This window comes from Leucoraja erinacea, chromosome 5 (genome assembly GCF_028641065.1).
Source record: "Leucoraja erinacea ecotype New England chromosome 5, Leri_hhj_1, whole genome shotgun sequence".
NCBI lineage: Eukaryota > Metazoa > Chordata > Chondrichthyes > Rajiformes > Rajidae > Leucoraja > Leucoraja erinaceus.
In genome coordinates this window covers 28,787,864-28,804,320 of record NC_073381.1, presented here as the reverse complement: position 1 = coordinate 28,804,320, position 16,457 = coordinate 28,787,864, and the positions used below count along the sequence as shown (strand labels likewise).

The following is a 16,457-nucleotide window of genomic DNA, read 5'->3' as shown; positions in this document are numbered from 1 at the left end:
GTGTAGAGAGTGGGAGGTGGGTTTGGTTAGTTACCTAAAATTGGAGAATTCAATGTTGATACCGTTGGGTTGTAAGCTAACCAAGGGTTAGTGTGAGAATGGGAAGAGGAGTTCCCATTGGTTAGCAACCGGGAGATCCGGTAGACCGTGGCAGACCAAGCGTAAGTGTTCATATAAACTGTGCAAGTCTTTGTGTAAAGTGGGGAGGGAAGAGAAATTAAATATTTTTATAATTCAATACTCACCACATGCGGTGGTTTTAACGCACGAATAAATTCGCTGGTCTGTTGGTAATCTGTATGTGCAGAGAATGAAATATAATCTACTGACATCTTCAATGGTAACTTCTGTCCAGACATGGTGGTTACCTCCTCAGGCTCTGACATAATGTGCTGAAATTAAGAAAAACAATGTTAACATTGACAATATGCAATTGTCTGCAAAATAATTAAATCTCCTTAGTGTATTGTCCATATTAGGGAGATTGATAATCTGATTGAATGATTCTAGAACAAGAATCTTGCACGCAACATTAACAAGACCAAGGAAGGGAAAGCCAGGGATCCATTGACAAAATGGTGGGTGTAGAAGATGGACAGCTTCAAATTCCTTGGTTTGCATATATCTGAAGATCTGTTCTTAGCCCAGCACATGGGTGCAATCATAAGGCTAGCTCAACAGCACCTCTGCTTCCTTAGAAGATTGAAGAGATTTGGTATGTCACCAAATACTATAATTAACTTTGACAGGTGTATGGCAGAGAATACCAACTCCCCACAATCAAAGAATCCACAAGCGGCACAACCTTAGAAAGGCAGCTAATATAGAAGGCCTACACCATCCTGGCCATGCTCTCACCATTGGGAAGAAGGTTCAGGAGCCTGAAACCCATGACCTCCCTGTTCAAGAACAGCTTCTTTCAAACAACTATTAGGCTCTGGAACAATGCACAACACTAACCACAACCTTATCTCAGCAGCAATAATCTACTGTGGAATTTGTTTTGGTTCCACTACTTACTTCGGTTTTGCGCTATAAATGGTCTGGTTACCTACTATTACTGATTATTCATTTATTGCTTTATTCATTATTGTATGTTTATTTGTGTGTTGCATTAATGGACTTGTAAAGCTGCAGCAAAAATGTCATTGCTCCATTGCCAGTACATATGACAATAGATCACTCTTGACATTGCTATTTATGTTAAGAAAATCAGCTCCTACAGTTCTTCTTCACTGTGATTAAACAGACATTTCCATAAGAAACAAAAATGAACCCTTTGTCTTAAAGTGAACATAATCGCTCAAATCTTATTCAGTATCAGTAAAAAAATCTAAGAACCATTTATTTTAATCATTAATATTTTAATAATCTTATGGGAATAGGACTTCTAATCATGAATAACCATCCTATATTACATGACATTAATGACCACAAACCTGAAGTTTAGTTTGGCTTGGATAAAGAGGCAGAAATACAGCATTGAGCAGACTTAAATCCTTTACTCTGGTATTGACAGCAATGAACAACAAAGGGAGCTAGTCACACAAATGTCACAACTAAGGATGACATCTTCTCTGCGAAAGATCAGTGAACTGTGCTAACATTGGTCTAGAGGCTCAGTTACAAATCAACTCCCAGTTTTTCTTCCAGAATAGAAACACTTACAAGTTATAGGAGTAGAATTAGGCCATTTGGCCCATTGAGTGTACTCCGCCATTAAAACATGGCTGATCTCTGCCTCCTAATCCCATTTTTTTGCGTTTTCCCCATAGCCCATGAAACCCGTTTTAATCAAGAATTTGTCTATCTCTGCCTTAAAAATATCCACCGAACAGCCCTCTGTGGCAAGAGTTCCACAGATTAACTACCCTCTGACTAAAGAAGTTCCTCTTCACCTCCTTTCTAAAAGAGCACCCTTTAATTCTGAAGTTATGACTCTTCCACCAGCAGAAACATCCTTTCCACATCCACTCTATCTATGCCTTTCATTATTCTGTAAGTTTCAATGAGATCCCCCCTCAACCTTCTAAACTCCAGCGAGTACAGGCCCAGTGCTGTCAAGCGCTCATCATATGCTAACCCACTCATTCCTGGAATCATTCTTGTAAACCTCTTCTGGACCCTCTCCAGAGCCAGCACATCCTTCCTCAGATATGGGGCCCAAATCTGCTCACAGTACTCCAAATGAGGCCTGACCAGCACCTTATATTCTTGCTATTGAGGGAGTGCAGCGTAGGTTTACAAGGTTAATTCCCACAATGGCGGGACTGTCATATGCTGAGAGAACGGGGCGGCTGGGCTTGTCTACTCTGGAGTTTAGAAGGGTGAGAGGGGATCTTATTCAAACATATAAGATTATTAAGGGTTTGGACACGCTAGAGGCAGGAAACATGTTCCCGATCTTGGGGGACTCCAGAACCAGGGGCCACAGTTTAAGAATAAGGGGTAAGCCATTTAGAACGGAGACGAGGAAACACTTTTTCTTACAGAGAGTTGTGAGTCTGTGGAATTCTCTGCCTCAGAGGGCAGTGGAGGCCGGTTATCTGGATACTTTCAAGAGAGAGCTAGAGAGGGCTCTTAAAGATAGCAGAGCCAGGGGATAATGGGAGAAGGCAGGAACGGGGTACTGATTGGGGATGATCAGCCATGATCACATTGAATGGCGGTGCTGGCTCGAAGGGCCGAATGGCCTACTCCTGCACCTCAGCATTACATCTCTGTTTTGTAGCCAATCCTAACCATTTTGTTGCCACACTTTGCCATTCCTTGGTCTTTTGTGGGAGGATGTGAAACCATAACATCAGTGACTTGCTGGGCAATTTGGAGCTCAACATGCTGGGCAATTTGTACTTAACTTTAATGAAATACACAGATTAATGTTGAGAAGATGTGCATTGTAACTATGCATACCTTAGCTAGTGTGCCTTCAACACAGTAACCTGCAATAATGACGCCGTTCCTCTTATCAGTGCACCAGCTTTCAAACAGTTCCCTGGACAAACCACTTTGCATCATACCAGGAGAGGCCATCACCACACTTGGACCAATGTCATCAAAATGATCCATACTCTTCAAAAAAGAAAATGGCATTGTATAACATGAAGCATTGACAATGATCGTAAAATCTCTACCCATTCCTCAATCGTATTATTATTTCACAGCAGTTTTTAAACTAAATTACATTAGAATTATAATTAAAAAAAGAATTTCATTGCATCAGATATCATTGAATTGATGTTTTATAATCTCTCACATTAGCCACTGTTATTGCTTCGTCAATCAGATTGGTTATGAAGGTATGGTGATGTAGGCTGGACAAAGAAGTACGCTGACATTACCCAACCATTTCACCTGCAATCAGCCTGATTGACTTGAAACTATAAAATGATATAATAATCAGCAGCTCAGGCAACATCTACACAGATAGAAAGAGGCTGACCTTTCATCGAGTTGAAAAACTGACAATTTTTCTCTGCACAGACCCTGCCTGCTCTGCTGAGTATTTCCACTATTTTCTGCCTTTATTTCAGGTATTACGTATCTACTGCATTTTGATTCTGACTTCAAAGCTGTTCACAAAACCCATCACTTAAAGTCTTCATTAGCTTTGCTCTGAAATGATGCAACTCCAAATATTTTAAAAATTGTACTGCGAAATTCAGAATTTCTACCTGCATCAGCTGAATTCAGACAGCAACAATTATCTCACCTTTAGGTTGCTGATGTGTTTGAAGACGAAAGGATTGTTAATACTGATCTGTTTTCGAATTTTCTCATTCATGGCATTGACATAAGTTTGATATACAGCCATACATTTTTTTGCCAGGGATGAGGCATAGTAGATGGGGATGTCATGTAGTTCAGGATGGTTCTGCCAATATTCATCTGTAGTTTCAAAGTAAAAATAATAGTAAGTTTTTTATCTTTGCGATTTTCTTGCTTCCTTTATATTCCTCAAGGGCGCTAACTTACATATGCTTCCTTTTGCTTCTTAATTAAATTCGCAACATGTCATCATTCAAGGTTCCTGAACCTTCCCTTCCTTGTCGTTTTCCTCACAGAGCTTTATTCTTTGGAGCGCAGAAGGTTAAGGGGGGACTTGATAGAGGTTTTTAAAATGATGAGAGGGATAGACAGAGTTGACGTGGAAAAGCTTTTCCCACTGAGAGTAGGGAAGATTCAAACAAGGGGACATGACATGAGAATTAAGGGACTGAAGTTTAGGGGTAACATGAAGGGGAACTTCTTTACTTAGAGAGTGGTAGCTGTGTGGAATGAGCTTCCAGTGAAGGTGGTGGAGGCAGGTTCGTTTTTATCATTTAAAAATAAATTGGATAGTTATATGGATGGGAAGGGAATGGAGGGTTATGGTCTGAGCGCAGGTATATGGGACTAGGGGAGATTATGTGTTCGGCACGGACTAGAAGGGTCGAGATGGCCTGTTTCCGTGCTGTAATTGTTATATGGTTATATGGTTATAACATGCTGAACTGTGATTAGCTGGACTTTAACTGACTCACAGATGTCAGATATGGACCTACTCAATAACAGCTGCTTCTACTGTTTCGTTTTAGTTTAATTTAGTTTTTTTGTCACATATACCGAGGTACAGAGAAGAGCTTCTATTGTGTGCTAACTAGTATACTGTCCTGCCTGAAACTGTTGTAATTAGACCTTACCTTATTTAGTACAACCCTCTCACCTCCCGAGGTCCAGTCTTATCCTTATTCATAACTACTTGAAACCTTGCAGGGTTATGGTTATTGTTCCAAAAATGTTCCCCCACTGTAACGTTGATCACCTGGCCAAGCTCATTTCTCATCTTTTGAAGAGGGTCTCGATCCGAAACATTGCCAATCCATGTTCTCCTGAGATGCTGCCTGACACACAGAATTACTCCAGCATTTTGTGTCTTTTCTAGTAGAGCTCTTTCTCTGGTTGGACTATCTACATACTGTAGCAAGAAACCCTTGCATGCATCTACCAATTTCTGCCCCATCTAAGTCAGTTCAATATTCTGGAAATTAAAGTCACTCACTGGAACAACCCTGTTGCTTATACATTCTTCCAAAATTTTCCAACATAACTATTCCTCCATCTCCCACTGGTTACAAGAAGAGGAAGGGGCAAGATTTAAATAACAGGTTTACAATTTTTGATTTAGTACGGTGGAAAGCCAAATGCCACTTTCAGCTAACAGAGGCTTTCTTGTAGAAAATAGAAAGATGGACTGAAATTGACATGAGCTGGAGGGCATTGGAATAATCAAGTTGTGAGGTGACAAAGTCATAAATGAGCATTTCAACAGTGGTTAGAGAATGTTAGGAATGAAGGCAGCAAACATCATGCAGATAAAAGTAGACAGGCTGTGTACTGGAGACGACACTGGGTCAGATGTTCAGTTCAAGATCAAAAAGGTCATTACAGCTGAAAAGATTCCAATATGACTTGAGACAGCTTGAGGAGTTAATTATACAACTACAAGGCTACAGAAAGGTCAAGGAGATAAACTGGATGCCATAGATGTTTGATTTGAGTTGTTGCAGTGGTCTCAGTTTTGTTGAGGTTCAAAAGACACTTCAGGTGAGATTACTGCAGGCTGCATGTGCAGTTACTTTTCCAGTATTTAGTTAATACACATTAATCGGGTAATATTTGCTCAACCATTACAGCTGAAAGTATATCCAATCCTTGTAACCCCAGAGTTAATACAGATAAATGCTATGATATATCCACCCTGGTTATGTATGGCCTCAGCTCCTCCTAAGTGCTTCAATGTATTTTTTATCAATAACTTTACTAAACAGAGAAAACGGAGACATAATTCACAGATCTGCAAAAACACCCACCCAAAATGAGGAGCAGCTCTTGGGCACGGCCTAGAGCAAAGACAGGAATGAGGCAGCGCCCCCCACGATTCACAATGTCGTGTACGGTGTTGCAGAATCGAGCTTCACGTTCCTCCCGTTTCTCATGGATGTGAGTACCATACGTAGACTCCTGTGCAAGATTGGAAACACGCGTGTTGAACATGATTTGGACACAAGAGCACAAGAACTAAATCAGCAGCAGGTCACTCATCCCCTTATTCCTGCAAATTAAATTCAATTGTTTACCTGGAAGCCATTAACCCCACGTCTGCAGTTTCTTGGGCCGTTTCCCCATATTTCTTTGTTGCCTTAAGACCCAAGGATTTACTAATTTTAACAATTGAGTTCCCACACTTCGCTTGGATAAAGAATTCCAAAGATTCACAATACTTGGTAGGTTAATTAGCCACTGTAAATTGTTAATTATGGTATAATTTTGAGGGAGTTCCTGGGAATGAGTAGAGAATAAAATAACACATACACATAAAATATTTAGTTCAATTGCATGCTTGTTGCATAGCATGGAATCATTGGGTTGAAAAGCCTGTTTCTTTGAGGTGTGGGTCTTTGACTGGGTGGAGGCATTTTTTCTCACCAATGCTGAATGTTTGGTGAGAAATATTTCTCTCTTAACAAATGCACACACAATTCAATGCATCAAAAACAATCTGCAAAGCTGACTGAGTACTGCATTCCATTTCTAAATGTTCTGCTAGCTTGGTTAAAAATATGGAGTAACCATTTGCCATAATATTTCACGCACAAGTACACTCATTTCACTGCTGGACGTTAATGCAATTTAATGCAGAACAAAAAGCAACTTACTATAATGAGAATATCAGGCCTGACGCTGGGAATTTCAGCAGCCATTAAGTGCCTATCCTCTTGTCGAGAAAAATCTCCAGTATACAAAATCTGTACAGAAACAAAAGATAAGAAATAAAAAAGATCACTATGTAGATAGCAAATGAGAATGAGAACAATAGATTCATCATAACACTGTACTTGAATAAGGTCATAGGGGATAGGAGTAGAATTAGGACACTCGACCTGTCAAGTCTACTCCACCATTCTGATCCTGTCTCTCCCTCCTAACCCCATTCTCCTGCCTTCTCCCCATAACCTCTGACACCTGTATTAATCTTAAGTCTATTAATCTCCGCCTAAAAAATATCCACTGACCTGACCTCCACAGCCTTCCACATTGAAAACTCCCATGACCTATGGAAATTCTATAATAAAGACATTGACATTGTTTTGCAATAACAAGCTGCATTCAAATTTTGTCCATGAGCATTTGTTGAGGTTTAGTAATATCATTATAAAGCCCTGCACTAAAATTAACCAATAACCCCAACTTTCAGTCAAAATATCACATCCTCTCCATCTTGTGCACCCTCCACTTAGGCCTTCCATCGCATCTCACTAAAATACAATCAACCTAAAGACAGCAGTTGATCTTGCCAATCAAATGTGGAAATGTAGAAAATCAATATTTATATATGAAAAATCAGAAAATCTCACATCTCCAGACTTAGGAACAGCTTCATCCCCAGAGCTATAGCTGCTCTAAACCGGCCCTGCTGAGTGCTCCCCCATGAACTGCCTCCCTCAGATGGTCACGTCGCCCATCGACCCAGCACAGACCTAATTGCACTTTATACTGCTTTAACTGTTTTTTTAATCTTGTTTCTCTGGGTGTCAACATTTTTAGCTAATTAAGTTATTACATCGGATGGAAGTTGCATTCCAAATCTCGTTGTACCTCCGTGCAATGACAATAAAGATATATTATTATTAATAATAATTAATATAGTGCTGATGAAATATTACTGCAGATACAAGAGCTCATCAAATTTCTGTTAGAGGGTGGTTAATTTATGGAATTCACTGCCCCAGGGAGCAGTGGAAGCAGAAACTTTAAATATATTTAAGACTAAAATAGATGTTTTTTTAGCTGCCAAGGGGATAAGGGGCTACGGGGAGAGGGCAGGGATATGGACCTAGGTATGGTTAGTATAGTAAGACCTGAGTGATCTCCTGGACAAGTGTCGATCGCCTAGATTGGGGTCGGAGAGGAATTTCCCGGATTTTTTTCCCGAATTGGACCTGGGTTTTTATCCGGTTTTTTGCCTCCCCCAGGAGATCACGAGGTTCTTGGGGTGGAGAGGGGTGATAGCGGTATAAAGGGGAGGGTAGTGTCTTGTGTTCTGTGTCTTGTGTCTACTGTTTGTGGGTAAGTGTGTTTGTTTAGTGTTCAGCCATGAGCGAATGGCGGTGCGGGCTCGATGGACCTGGTGGTCTGCTCTCGCACCTACTTTCTATGTTTCTATGTTTCTATGATATACTTGTTGTCTGACAGTATTTTTGTAATTGGTTACTGGTATATTCTTTACGTACCTTCACCCCGGCTATTTCAATCATAAACATGGCTGCTCCCAGGACATGACCTGCGTGGTAGCACCAAAACTTGATACCTGCCACATCCTTCACTTCATGGAAGTTGATTGTTTCAATTTTATCCATGCTTTCTTCTAGATCTGATTCTGTGTATAGCATATCATCTGCTGAAATATTACTTAATGACAAAAAAAAATGTGTGTTAACCATAAATGTGGCCACTACAATATTAAATCAAAGGGTTAGAGGGGAGATTAGGATTTTTTTTCATCCAGCGGTTCAGAGTGGTGGAGCCATAAACTGTCATCACATTTTAAAATAACTTGAAATGGATCTAGTACAGGGGTGGCAAAGTCATTTTAGGTCACAGGCCGGATTGGGCAAAATGCGACTTCATGCGGGCCGGATCAGTTGTGCAGGTTTTCAACCTGCTCTCATGTGTCTCAGTCTCTGCTATAACAACAAAGTGTTTCTTTTTACGAATTTTGTTTCTTATGATGAAGATTGCCTAGCAAGCATTACTTTTATGATTGGTATTAACTTACAGTCGTAGGCTACAAGAAAGTTGTGATGAGGAGAGAAAAAAACGATGCTATTTTGGCTCAAATTGTTTTGGGAGCTACATCCTTTCCATTTGAAATAATAAACCATCTGAAATAAAAAATGTAGACCTAACAAAACAAATTGTAAATGTAAGCTACACAACTGCACCTAATTCTTATTAGCTTGTTTCCAGCAATCAAACTCAGACAATGAACACTGTTAGTAATTATGTTGCAAAACCTACCTGAATCGTCATTGGGAATCTGCCCTCAGCCATGTCCGCGATTTTGGCGCTGTTTGGAGGGGGCGGGTTTAAAACGCGATTTTTACTAGGCTGTACTAATCGCACATGTTCAGCCTAGTAAATCATTAACGAAAAATCGCTGCAAGACCCGGTCGCAAAAGGTATTATTAGTTTTATAGGCCTCGATAATATAGTTCTAATAGTCTCATTCCGCAACCTCTCGCAGCCCCAGGGTTTTATAAAGCAAACAATTAAAGGTATGTACCTTATTTTTACATTAAATGGGGCATATATATAACCCTGAATATCAAGTTATCTATAGCGAGTAGTTCATTTTGCTTTTTATATCCCGCAGTATTTTTCTCGGCATTTGAGGGCACTAATCCAGCGCTATGTCAACGTTCTAAACCAGCGCGTTTTCTGAACCCCATGAGAAAGCCTTTAAATGGGCATTTATTTTTACAGCATTGGAACATTAAATTCATTCCGTTGGCCTATAAAAGTAATGTAAATTAGAGATAAAAAACATGTTATATGTGAATTTTGTGAATAAAACACTTAGGCTATTTAAAAAATGTTAATCTTTCCTTCCAAATTGGCTTTTGAAATAAGATCAAGCTTTTGAAATCCATTGAAAACAAAATAGGGAACAAGATGCTAATTTCCGAGTATGAAAATGGTCAAACTTTTTTAATACTTGACACAACTGCACAAATAATTATTGTTATTTTATCTTGGGATTTGCAGCAATCAAATCTCAAACAATGAACATTGCTACTGTTAGCTTCTAATCTTTATTGAAATGATCGCACCACCTCTCTGGTGTCCAGCTGGCACATGCACACACTCTCTCTCACACACACACTCTCTCTGTGTCTCTCTCTCTCACTGTCTCTCACTCACTCACTCTCTCTCTCTCTCACACACACACACACACATTCTCTCTCTCACACACACACACATTCTCTCCCTCTCTCTAGCCCTGCCCAAAGATCTTATAGCTCTGCTATAAGATCTTTGGATACGACCCCCAATGTCCCGCCCACTGCCCACCCCCACCGCTGTGATTGGCCCACCCCACTGTCCATCAACACGAGTGTCAGGTCGCGTATGCAGATTGCCATAGAGACAAAGAGCGGCGAGAGAGAGCGGCTGCCGTACAGATACATAATAAATAGTCGTGGATATGCTTTTTCCCCCCAAATCATCCCGCGGGCCGGATTGACCGGTAGTTTGACACCCCTGATCGAGTGTTAAAATGGGAAATTAGGCAGTGTAATATTTCAGCACCTTGCACAAGGGCTAAATTGCCGCCCACTGACTGTATGTTTTATGAATACTAGAAATGTTGTGATGAAATCGATGAATTCAAGATCCTGAAAGCGCCTGCATTACAAGTCTAGTTCAGACAGCTGGTTTGTGCAGATTTTTAAAAACAATTTCTTATGTTTGTTTGGAAAAAGGGTATACAGCTTACCTTTGTAATTTTGTGATATACCTTAGCAATAACAGATTTTTTTAAAAAGACAATAAAAGGGAAAGGTTGAGGACAGTGCAATGCACTTAGCATGAAAAAAGGAACTTTCACTCACCTGACCTTGACGTAATCAGACAACAGCCAGCGATATATAGCTTTTGTAGCATGTGTCATAAATGTCCTGCCTTTAAAACTAGTTTTTTGCAGGAACCAAGGGAGTGCACCACAGTGATCTAAATGGAAACTAACACAGATGACCAAATTAAAGCAGACAACTCACTTGTGCACAAATATTGTTAGATCTGGATTTACATCGTCTTTGGTTGCAAACAAAAGCCTCTGCTGTAAATCATGAAGCGAGCTATATATTTACTTATAATAATGGTAAATCTGTCTGCTCCCCCTTTACATCACAAAACATTTATCCTCAAGTGTTTAGAATATAGATGCTAAACTAATTTTAATGGTGTGTGCATGTGAAACCAATGAAACATGCACACAAAAACATCAGATGGAGAAAGACTGTTTGGTCCATCGAGTTGGTTCAGTATAGCACAAATGCCCTGTCCATTAGTCGTATACCTGAAACAATACGATTGTACTAGTTTAATTAGGAAGGAAAGTATATGTCGGTATATTCTCCTTTGGATGATCTAACTAGCCAAGGTTTAATTGCCTCCTCTCGCAGCTCGTTCCAGGAATGTTTTAAACTGATGGATGGTAATATCTAACATTGTTTACTCATGTAACCATGATTTGATTTCTGACTTCAATACGATTAAAATGTATTAAAGCAAATCTTGGAAATAATTTTGGACCCAAAACATTAACTCTGTTTCTCTGCTGAGATTACATTTCTTAGAAGCATACGCATGCAGCTTTATAAGTCAACATGAAAAGTCACTCTTACAAATGGAATTGACATGTGATTAGCAAAAATCAGAATTGGGCACTGTTCACAACTGTTTTAGGAGATAGGAGAGGTAAAGAGAACCTGATGTGAGTTTATTCCCCACATTAGAGCCACAGCCATTTACTATTATATTTCACCCAAGTTTAGAGAAAACACTAACAGGATGGAAGAGGTTACAATTGGAAATGGAGTGACAAAAGGGCCTGTCCCACGGGTGACCTAATCCGTGAATTATGGCAAGTTTGCCCTCGACATACTCGCAGCATCGTCGACACGAGGTCAAAGGAGGTCTTCGTAACTTTCCTTCATGCTCGAGAGTGATCTCCACGTACTCGAGGCCTCAGCTAGGTCGCGGCATTTTTTCCATTATGTTAAAAAATGACCGCGAGTAAAAAAAGGTCGCCATGGAAAAAATCAATACTCTTTTTACTCGTAGGTTTAGTCGTAGTAGGTCGGCATGTCAGTCGTAGGCAATCGAAGGTAGATAGTCTTCATTATAGTCGAAGGGAGGTCGAAGGAGATCGAAGGAGGTCATCTTCACTCTCCACTATTCGGTGTCCAATTTTCCAAATGTTAATCATAGCTAGTTGTAGCTAGTCGAAGCTGGTCTTCAACATAGGCGAAGGAGGTCGAAGGAGGTCTTCTACATAGTCGAAAGAGGTCTTCAACATGTCATTTTTTTCAAACTCTTCTAATCTCGCCAATTAGGTCACCCAAGTGGGACAGCCCCTTTAGTCACCAACAAAACATAATGGCGGGTAGGGGTGGTAGGGTTAACCATGAAGATTTCCACATTGAAGATAGACACCAAATGTTGGAGTAACTCAGCAAGACAGGCAGCATCTCTGGAGAGAAGGAATGGGTGACGTTTAGGGTCAAGACCCTTCTTCAGTCCTGCTGAGTTACTCCAGCATTTGTGTCTACCTTCGATTTAAACCAGCACCTGCAGTTCTTTTCTACAGATTTCCATATTGGATAGATTCAAATGTTCGATGTGGAGAGGCATTGGGAATAAGCAGTAAAAGGGTCTGCATGCCATTATAAGCTAGCAACAATGTTCAAGCAGTCATCAAAAAGACTAACAGAATATTGGCTACCTATCAAGATTGGAATACAAAAGCGAGGAATAATTCAATTGGTACAGTCTTTGATCAGACCTGTATGGACAATACTCTGTACAGATTTTGCAATGCACAAAATGGCTTTGGCAAACATAGAATGCAAGTGGATCAAAATTATATCAGGGCATAAATAATTAAAATGGGTTGCATAACCTTGGTTTCTATTCTCAGAATTTCATAAGGTTAAGGTGTGATCTGGCCATTGAATTAAAATTCATGCCTTGAATGGCAGAAAGCCATGGGTTACTCCCGTTCATATCCAATGATCAATGTAACTCACAGCCTTTTGTTTAATTGCAAGCAGGTTTTTGTTTTAGCTGCAACACTCAAAAATATAAAACCACTTCAGCACCTGATCATGGTGCTACGTCATGCCCTAGGATATATTTTGATAAGTTAACAATGCCGTATAAATGAAATTTGTTATAAACAGGGACAAGCAAAGAAAATTTACCATAATCCACTAAGATTTTTTTTTAAAGTAACGTTACTTACTGACTAATCAGAAGGAGGTCTATCTCTGCTGGATCAATCAAATCAATGTACGGGAGTGCATCCATTCCTTCAAGGCCAGGATGTATCCCGCAATCCAACTGCACAAGTAAATACAGGCGCAGAGACGTAAGTTATCCTTCTCAGCCTTCTTTATAATCATAATCATAATCATGCTTTATTAGCCAAGTATGTTTTGTAACTTACGAGGAATTTCATTTGCCATAGTCATAAAAATAAAAAGCAACAGAACACACAAAATACATTTTAACATGAACATCCACCACAGTGACTCCTCCTCATTCCTCATTGTGATGGAAGGCAAAAAAGTTCAATCGCTCCCTTCTTTCACAAACCACGACTTTACGATATAAAACCCCTTAATCTGACTGTCCACCTATCATTTCAAGTTTGCTCTTTTTAATTGTTTGCTCATGTTCAGCAAGACCTATGATTCCAAAGTTTAGAGTGTAATTACACCATCAAATATTCATTGTTGACTAAATCACAACTACCCCATAGACAAGAAAAACAAGTCATTTCTAAATATTTTTTCTTTTCCGTGTGCTTAGAAATTTCTTCTCCCAGAGGGTAGTGAATCTCTGGAATCTGGAGGCTGGATGGATCAAAATAAATATTTAAGATGGAGATAGATTTTTTTTTAAATCAAGTAATTGAGATTTATGGGGACTGGAACAAGAAGAGTTGAGGCTAGCATATACCAGCCATTATTATATTAAATGACAGGAAAGGCTTGAGAGACTTGGGGAACCACCCCTGTTGTTTTCATGTGTTCTTGCATGAACCACATCAACAATGCCCAAAGGAAATGAGCATTTTCTTACATCAGACTTTTGCAAACTGGTTCAACAAGGACTAGAGGCCGTAGTTTTAAGATGGCAGGGGCAAAGTTTAAAGGAGGTATGTGGGGCAATAACAGACACGATAGCGGCATTTAAGAGGTTTTTAGAAAAACACATGGAGATACGAGGAATAGATATGGATTAAGTGCTGGCCAAGGAGATTAGTTTAACCCGGATTCATGTGTGTGTCATGGGTATTGTGGACTGAAGGGCCTGTTCCTGTGCTGTACTGTTCTATGTCCTATTAGAACATCATTGCAAATCCCAAGTGAATAAGCCCTGGTGGAAACTAAGTTGGAAGAATTTTTCAGTTGCCTTGCCCTTGCCGTAATGGAAATGTGTGTGAAAATTTTAGAAAACCAAGGATGTGAGGTTCCGGAAAGATGATATTGTAAATAGGCAAGAGGTGATTGAAATGTAGGAGGGTTAAGCAGGTTTTCCTAAAGTCTTTCAAATGTTTTCATGTAAAAAGGTTTTCATTCTGCCACTCCAAAACTTCTCCCCTTTCTGTAAAAGCAATGCAGCACAAAAACAGGCATTTTGGCCCAATGTGTCTGCACTGATAATCAAGAACCACTAACACTACCTTAATCCCAAGTTTATTTTGGCATCATGATCAGCATGGAGATTGTAGGCCAAAGAGCCTGGTCTTGTGTTGTACTGTTCAATGACCAAGTTGCAATAAATGCTTATTTGTACTAGAAAATCAATTAATAGAAAACAAATAATTTAAGACAACAAATAATTCTAAAGCTATTTGTAAATTTTAGCAGTTATAAAGTCATACCATGATTTTTCTTCCTTTGAATTCCACAATGATGCATGATCTTCCCACCTCTTGGCCAGCTCCCCTGTGTTAAAGATAAACTTTATAAAACCAATGTCAGGAAAAGCAAATACATTTTATAATTAAAAAAATAATCTATGGGCTCTTATATGTTTGAATGAGTATTTTGAGGAAATAACCAAAAAAACTTGAAGGCAAGACTGTGGACAATGTCTATGTGGATTTCAGCAAGGCCTTTGATAAATAAGGTTCAGCCTGGTAAGCTGCTCTGGAAAATTAGATTGCTTTGCATTCAGGGAGAGCTGGCTCGTAGTTAGCTAACTCTTCCTGGAAGGAAGCAGAGGGTGGTGATGGTGATAGTGATGATGATGATGATGATGGTGGTGGGTTGATTTTTGGACTGGAGGCCTGTGACTGGTAAAAGAAAACAGACACACAGTGCCCTCATCGGGCCCAGTAGTATGGATAGGTGACATTTCAGGTATGGACCCTTCTTTAGATTCCTGCGACTAGTGTGTCTTAAGGATTGGCGCTGGGCCCATTGCTGTTTATGATTTATTTAGATACTTTGGATGAGAATGTACAAGGCATAATTTGTAAGTTTGCAGCCAACACTAAGGTAGATGGTATTGTAAACAATGAAGATGATTATCAACATTTACAGAAGTTACAAAATCTACAAAAAATATAAAAATTGCAGCAGGATCTTGATCAGGCAGCCAAGTGGGATGAGGAAAGGTTAATGGAGTCTGATGCACATGTTGGAGAGGAGAGGAATCTACGAGTACAGGTAGATAGTTCCCCAGAAGTAACATCACAGGTTAATGAGTAAAGAAGGCTTTCGTTACATTTGCCTTCAACAGTCTGGGTAATGAGTACAGAAATTGGGACGTAATGTTACAGTTGTGGAAGCCGTTGGTGAGGTCACGTTTGGGGTACTGTGTTCATTTTTGTCGTTGTCATTGAAGGATGTCATTAATCCGAAAAGATGCAGAGAAGATTTATTTATTTATTTATTTGTTTGTTAGTTAGTTATTGATGATGAGGAAGGGTTTCGGCCCGAAACGTCGCCTATTTCCTTCGCTCCATAGATGCTGCTGCACTCGCTGAGTTTCTCCAGCATTTTTGTGTACCTTTGATGAGGATATTACCAGGTTTTAAGGGCCTGAGCTATACAGAAAGGTATGCAATCTAGGACTTTATTCCTTCGAATGCGGAGTCTGAGAGTTGATCTTATTGAATTGTCCGGGGTGGGGGTAACGCGGGGCAGGAGCCAGCGAGGGGGAACAGAGGGGGAAGGGCTTGAGCTGAGGGGAGGGGGCGGGGCGGTGCTGGGGTGCCGGGGTGCGGTGCGGGGATGAGGTGCGGGGGCTGGGGGTGCGGGGGATGCGGGGTGCGCGGTGCGGTGCTGTGGGTGCGGGTAACGCGGGCGGGCGGTGCTGTGGGTGCGGGGGATGCGGTGCCGGGGTGCGGGGGAGGCGGTGCGGCCTCACAGCGGGCGGATGCAGTAACTGGTCGCTCTCCTCCGCCGGGACCAGATTCTCCGCTTTCCGTTTGGCCGACATCTTCAGCTCCGCGCCGTTTCCGGTCCGTCCGACAATTGTGTCCGGTTGGAGACGTCCGCCGGTCCGCCGGCCACAACGTTCCTCAGCTCCAGGGGGCGGGTCAGTAACGCCGCCGCCGCCGCCTCCGCTTTCCGGAGGAGGAGCTCCGCGCCGTTTCAACAGCTCGGCCTTGTGTGGTG

The 16,457-nt window shown here is 40.7% G+C and overlaps 1 protein-coding gene across 1 annotated transcript in view; it reads right to left on the bottom strand.

Annotated features, from left to right (window-relative positions):
* cpsf3 (cleavage and polyadenylation specific factor 3) overlaps positions 1–16,293 on the bottom strand; it is a 32,407-nt gene extending 16,114 nt beyond the window's left edge. The window contains 11 exon segments of the mRNA XM_055635291.1: positions 246–392; positions 2,914–3,072; positions 3,713–3,888; positions 5,853–6,003; positions 6,699–6,788; positions 8,274–8,451; positions 10,653–10,781; positions 13,067–13,164; positions 14,714–14,777; positions 16,207–16,217; positions 16,219–16,293. Of these exon segments, the coding sequence (XP_055491266.1) occupies positions 246–392; positions 2,914–3,072; positions 3,713–3,888; positions 5,853–6,003; positions 6,699–6,788; positions 8,274–8,451; positions 10,653–10,781; positions 13,067–13,164; positions 14,714–14,777; positions 16,207–16,217; positions 16,219–16,278 (1,263 nt within the window). The 5' untranslated portion in view covers positions 16,279–16,293.
* Positions 16,294–16,457: the final 164 nt, after the last annotated feature.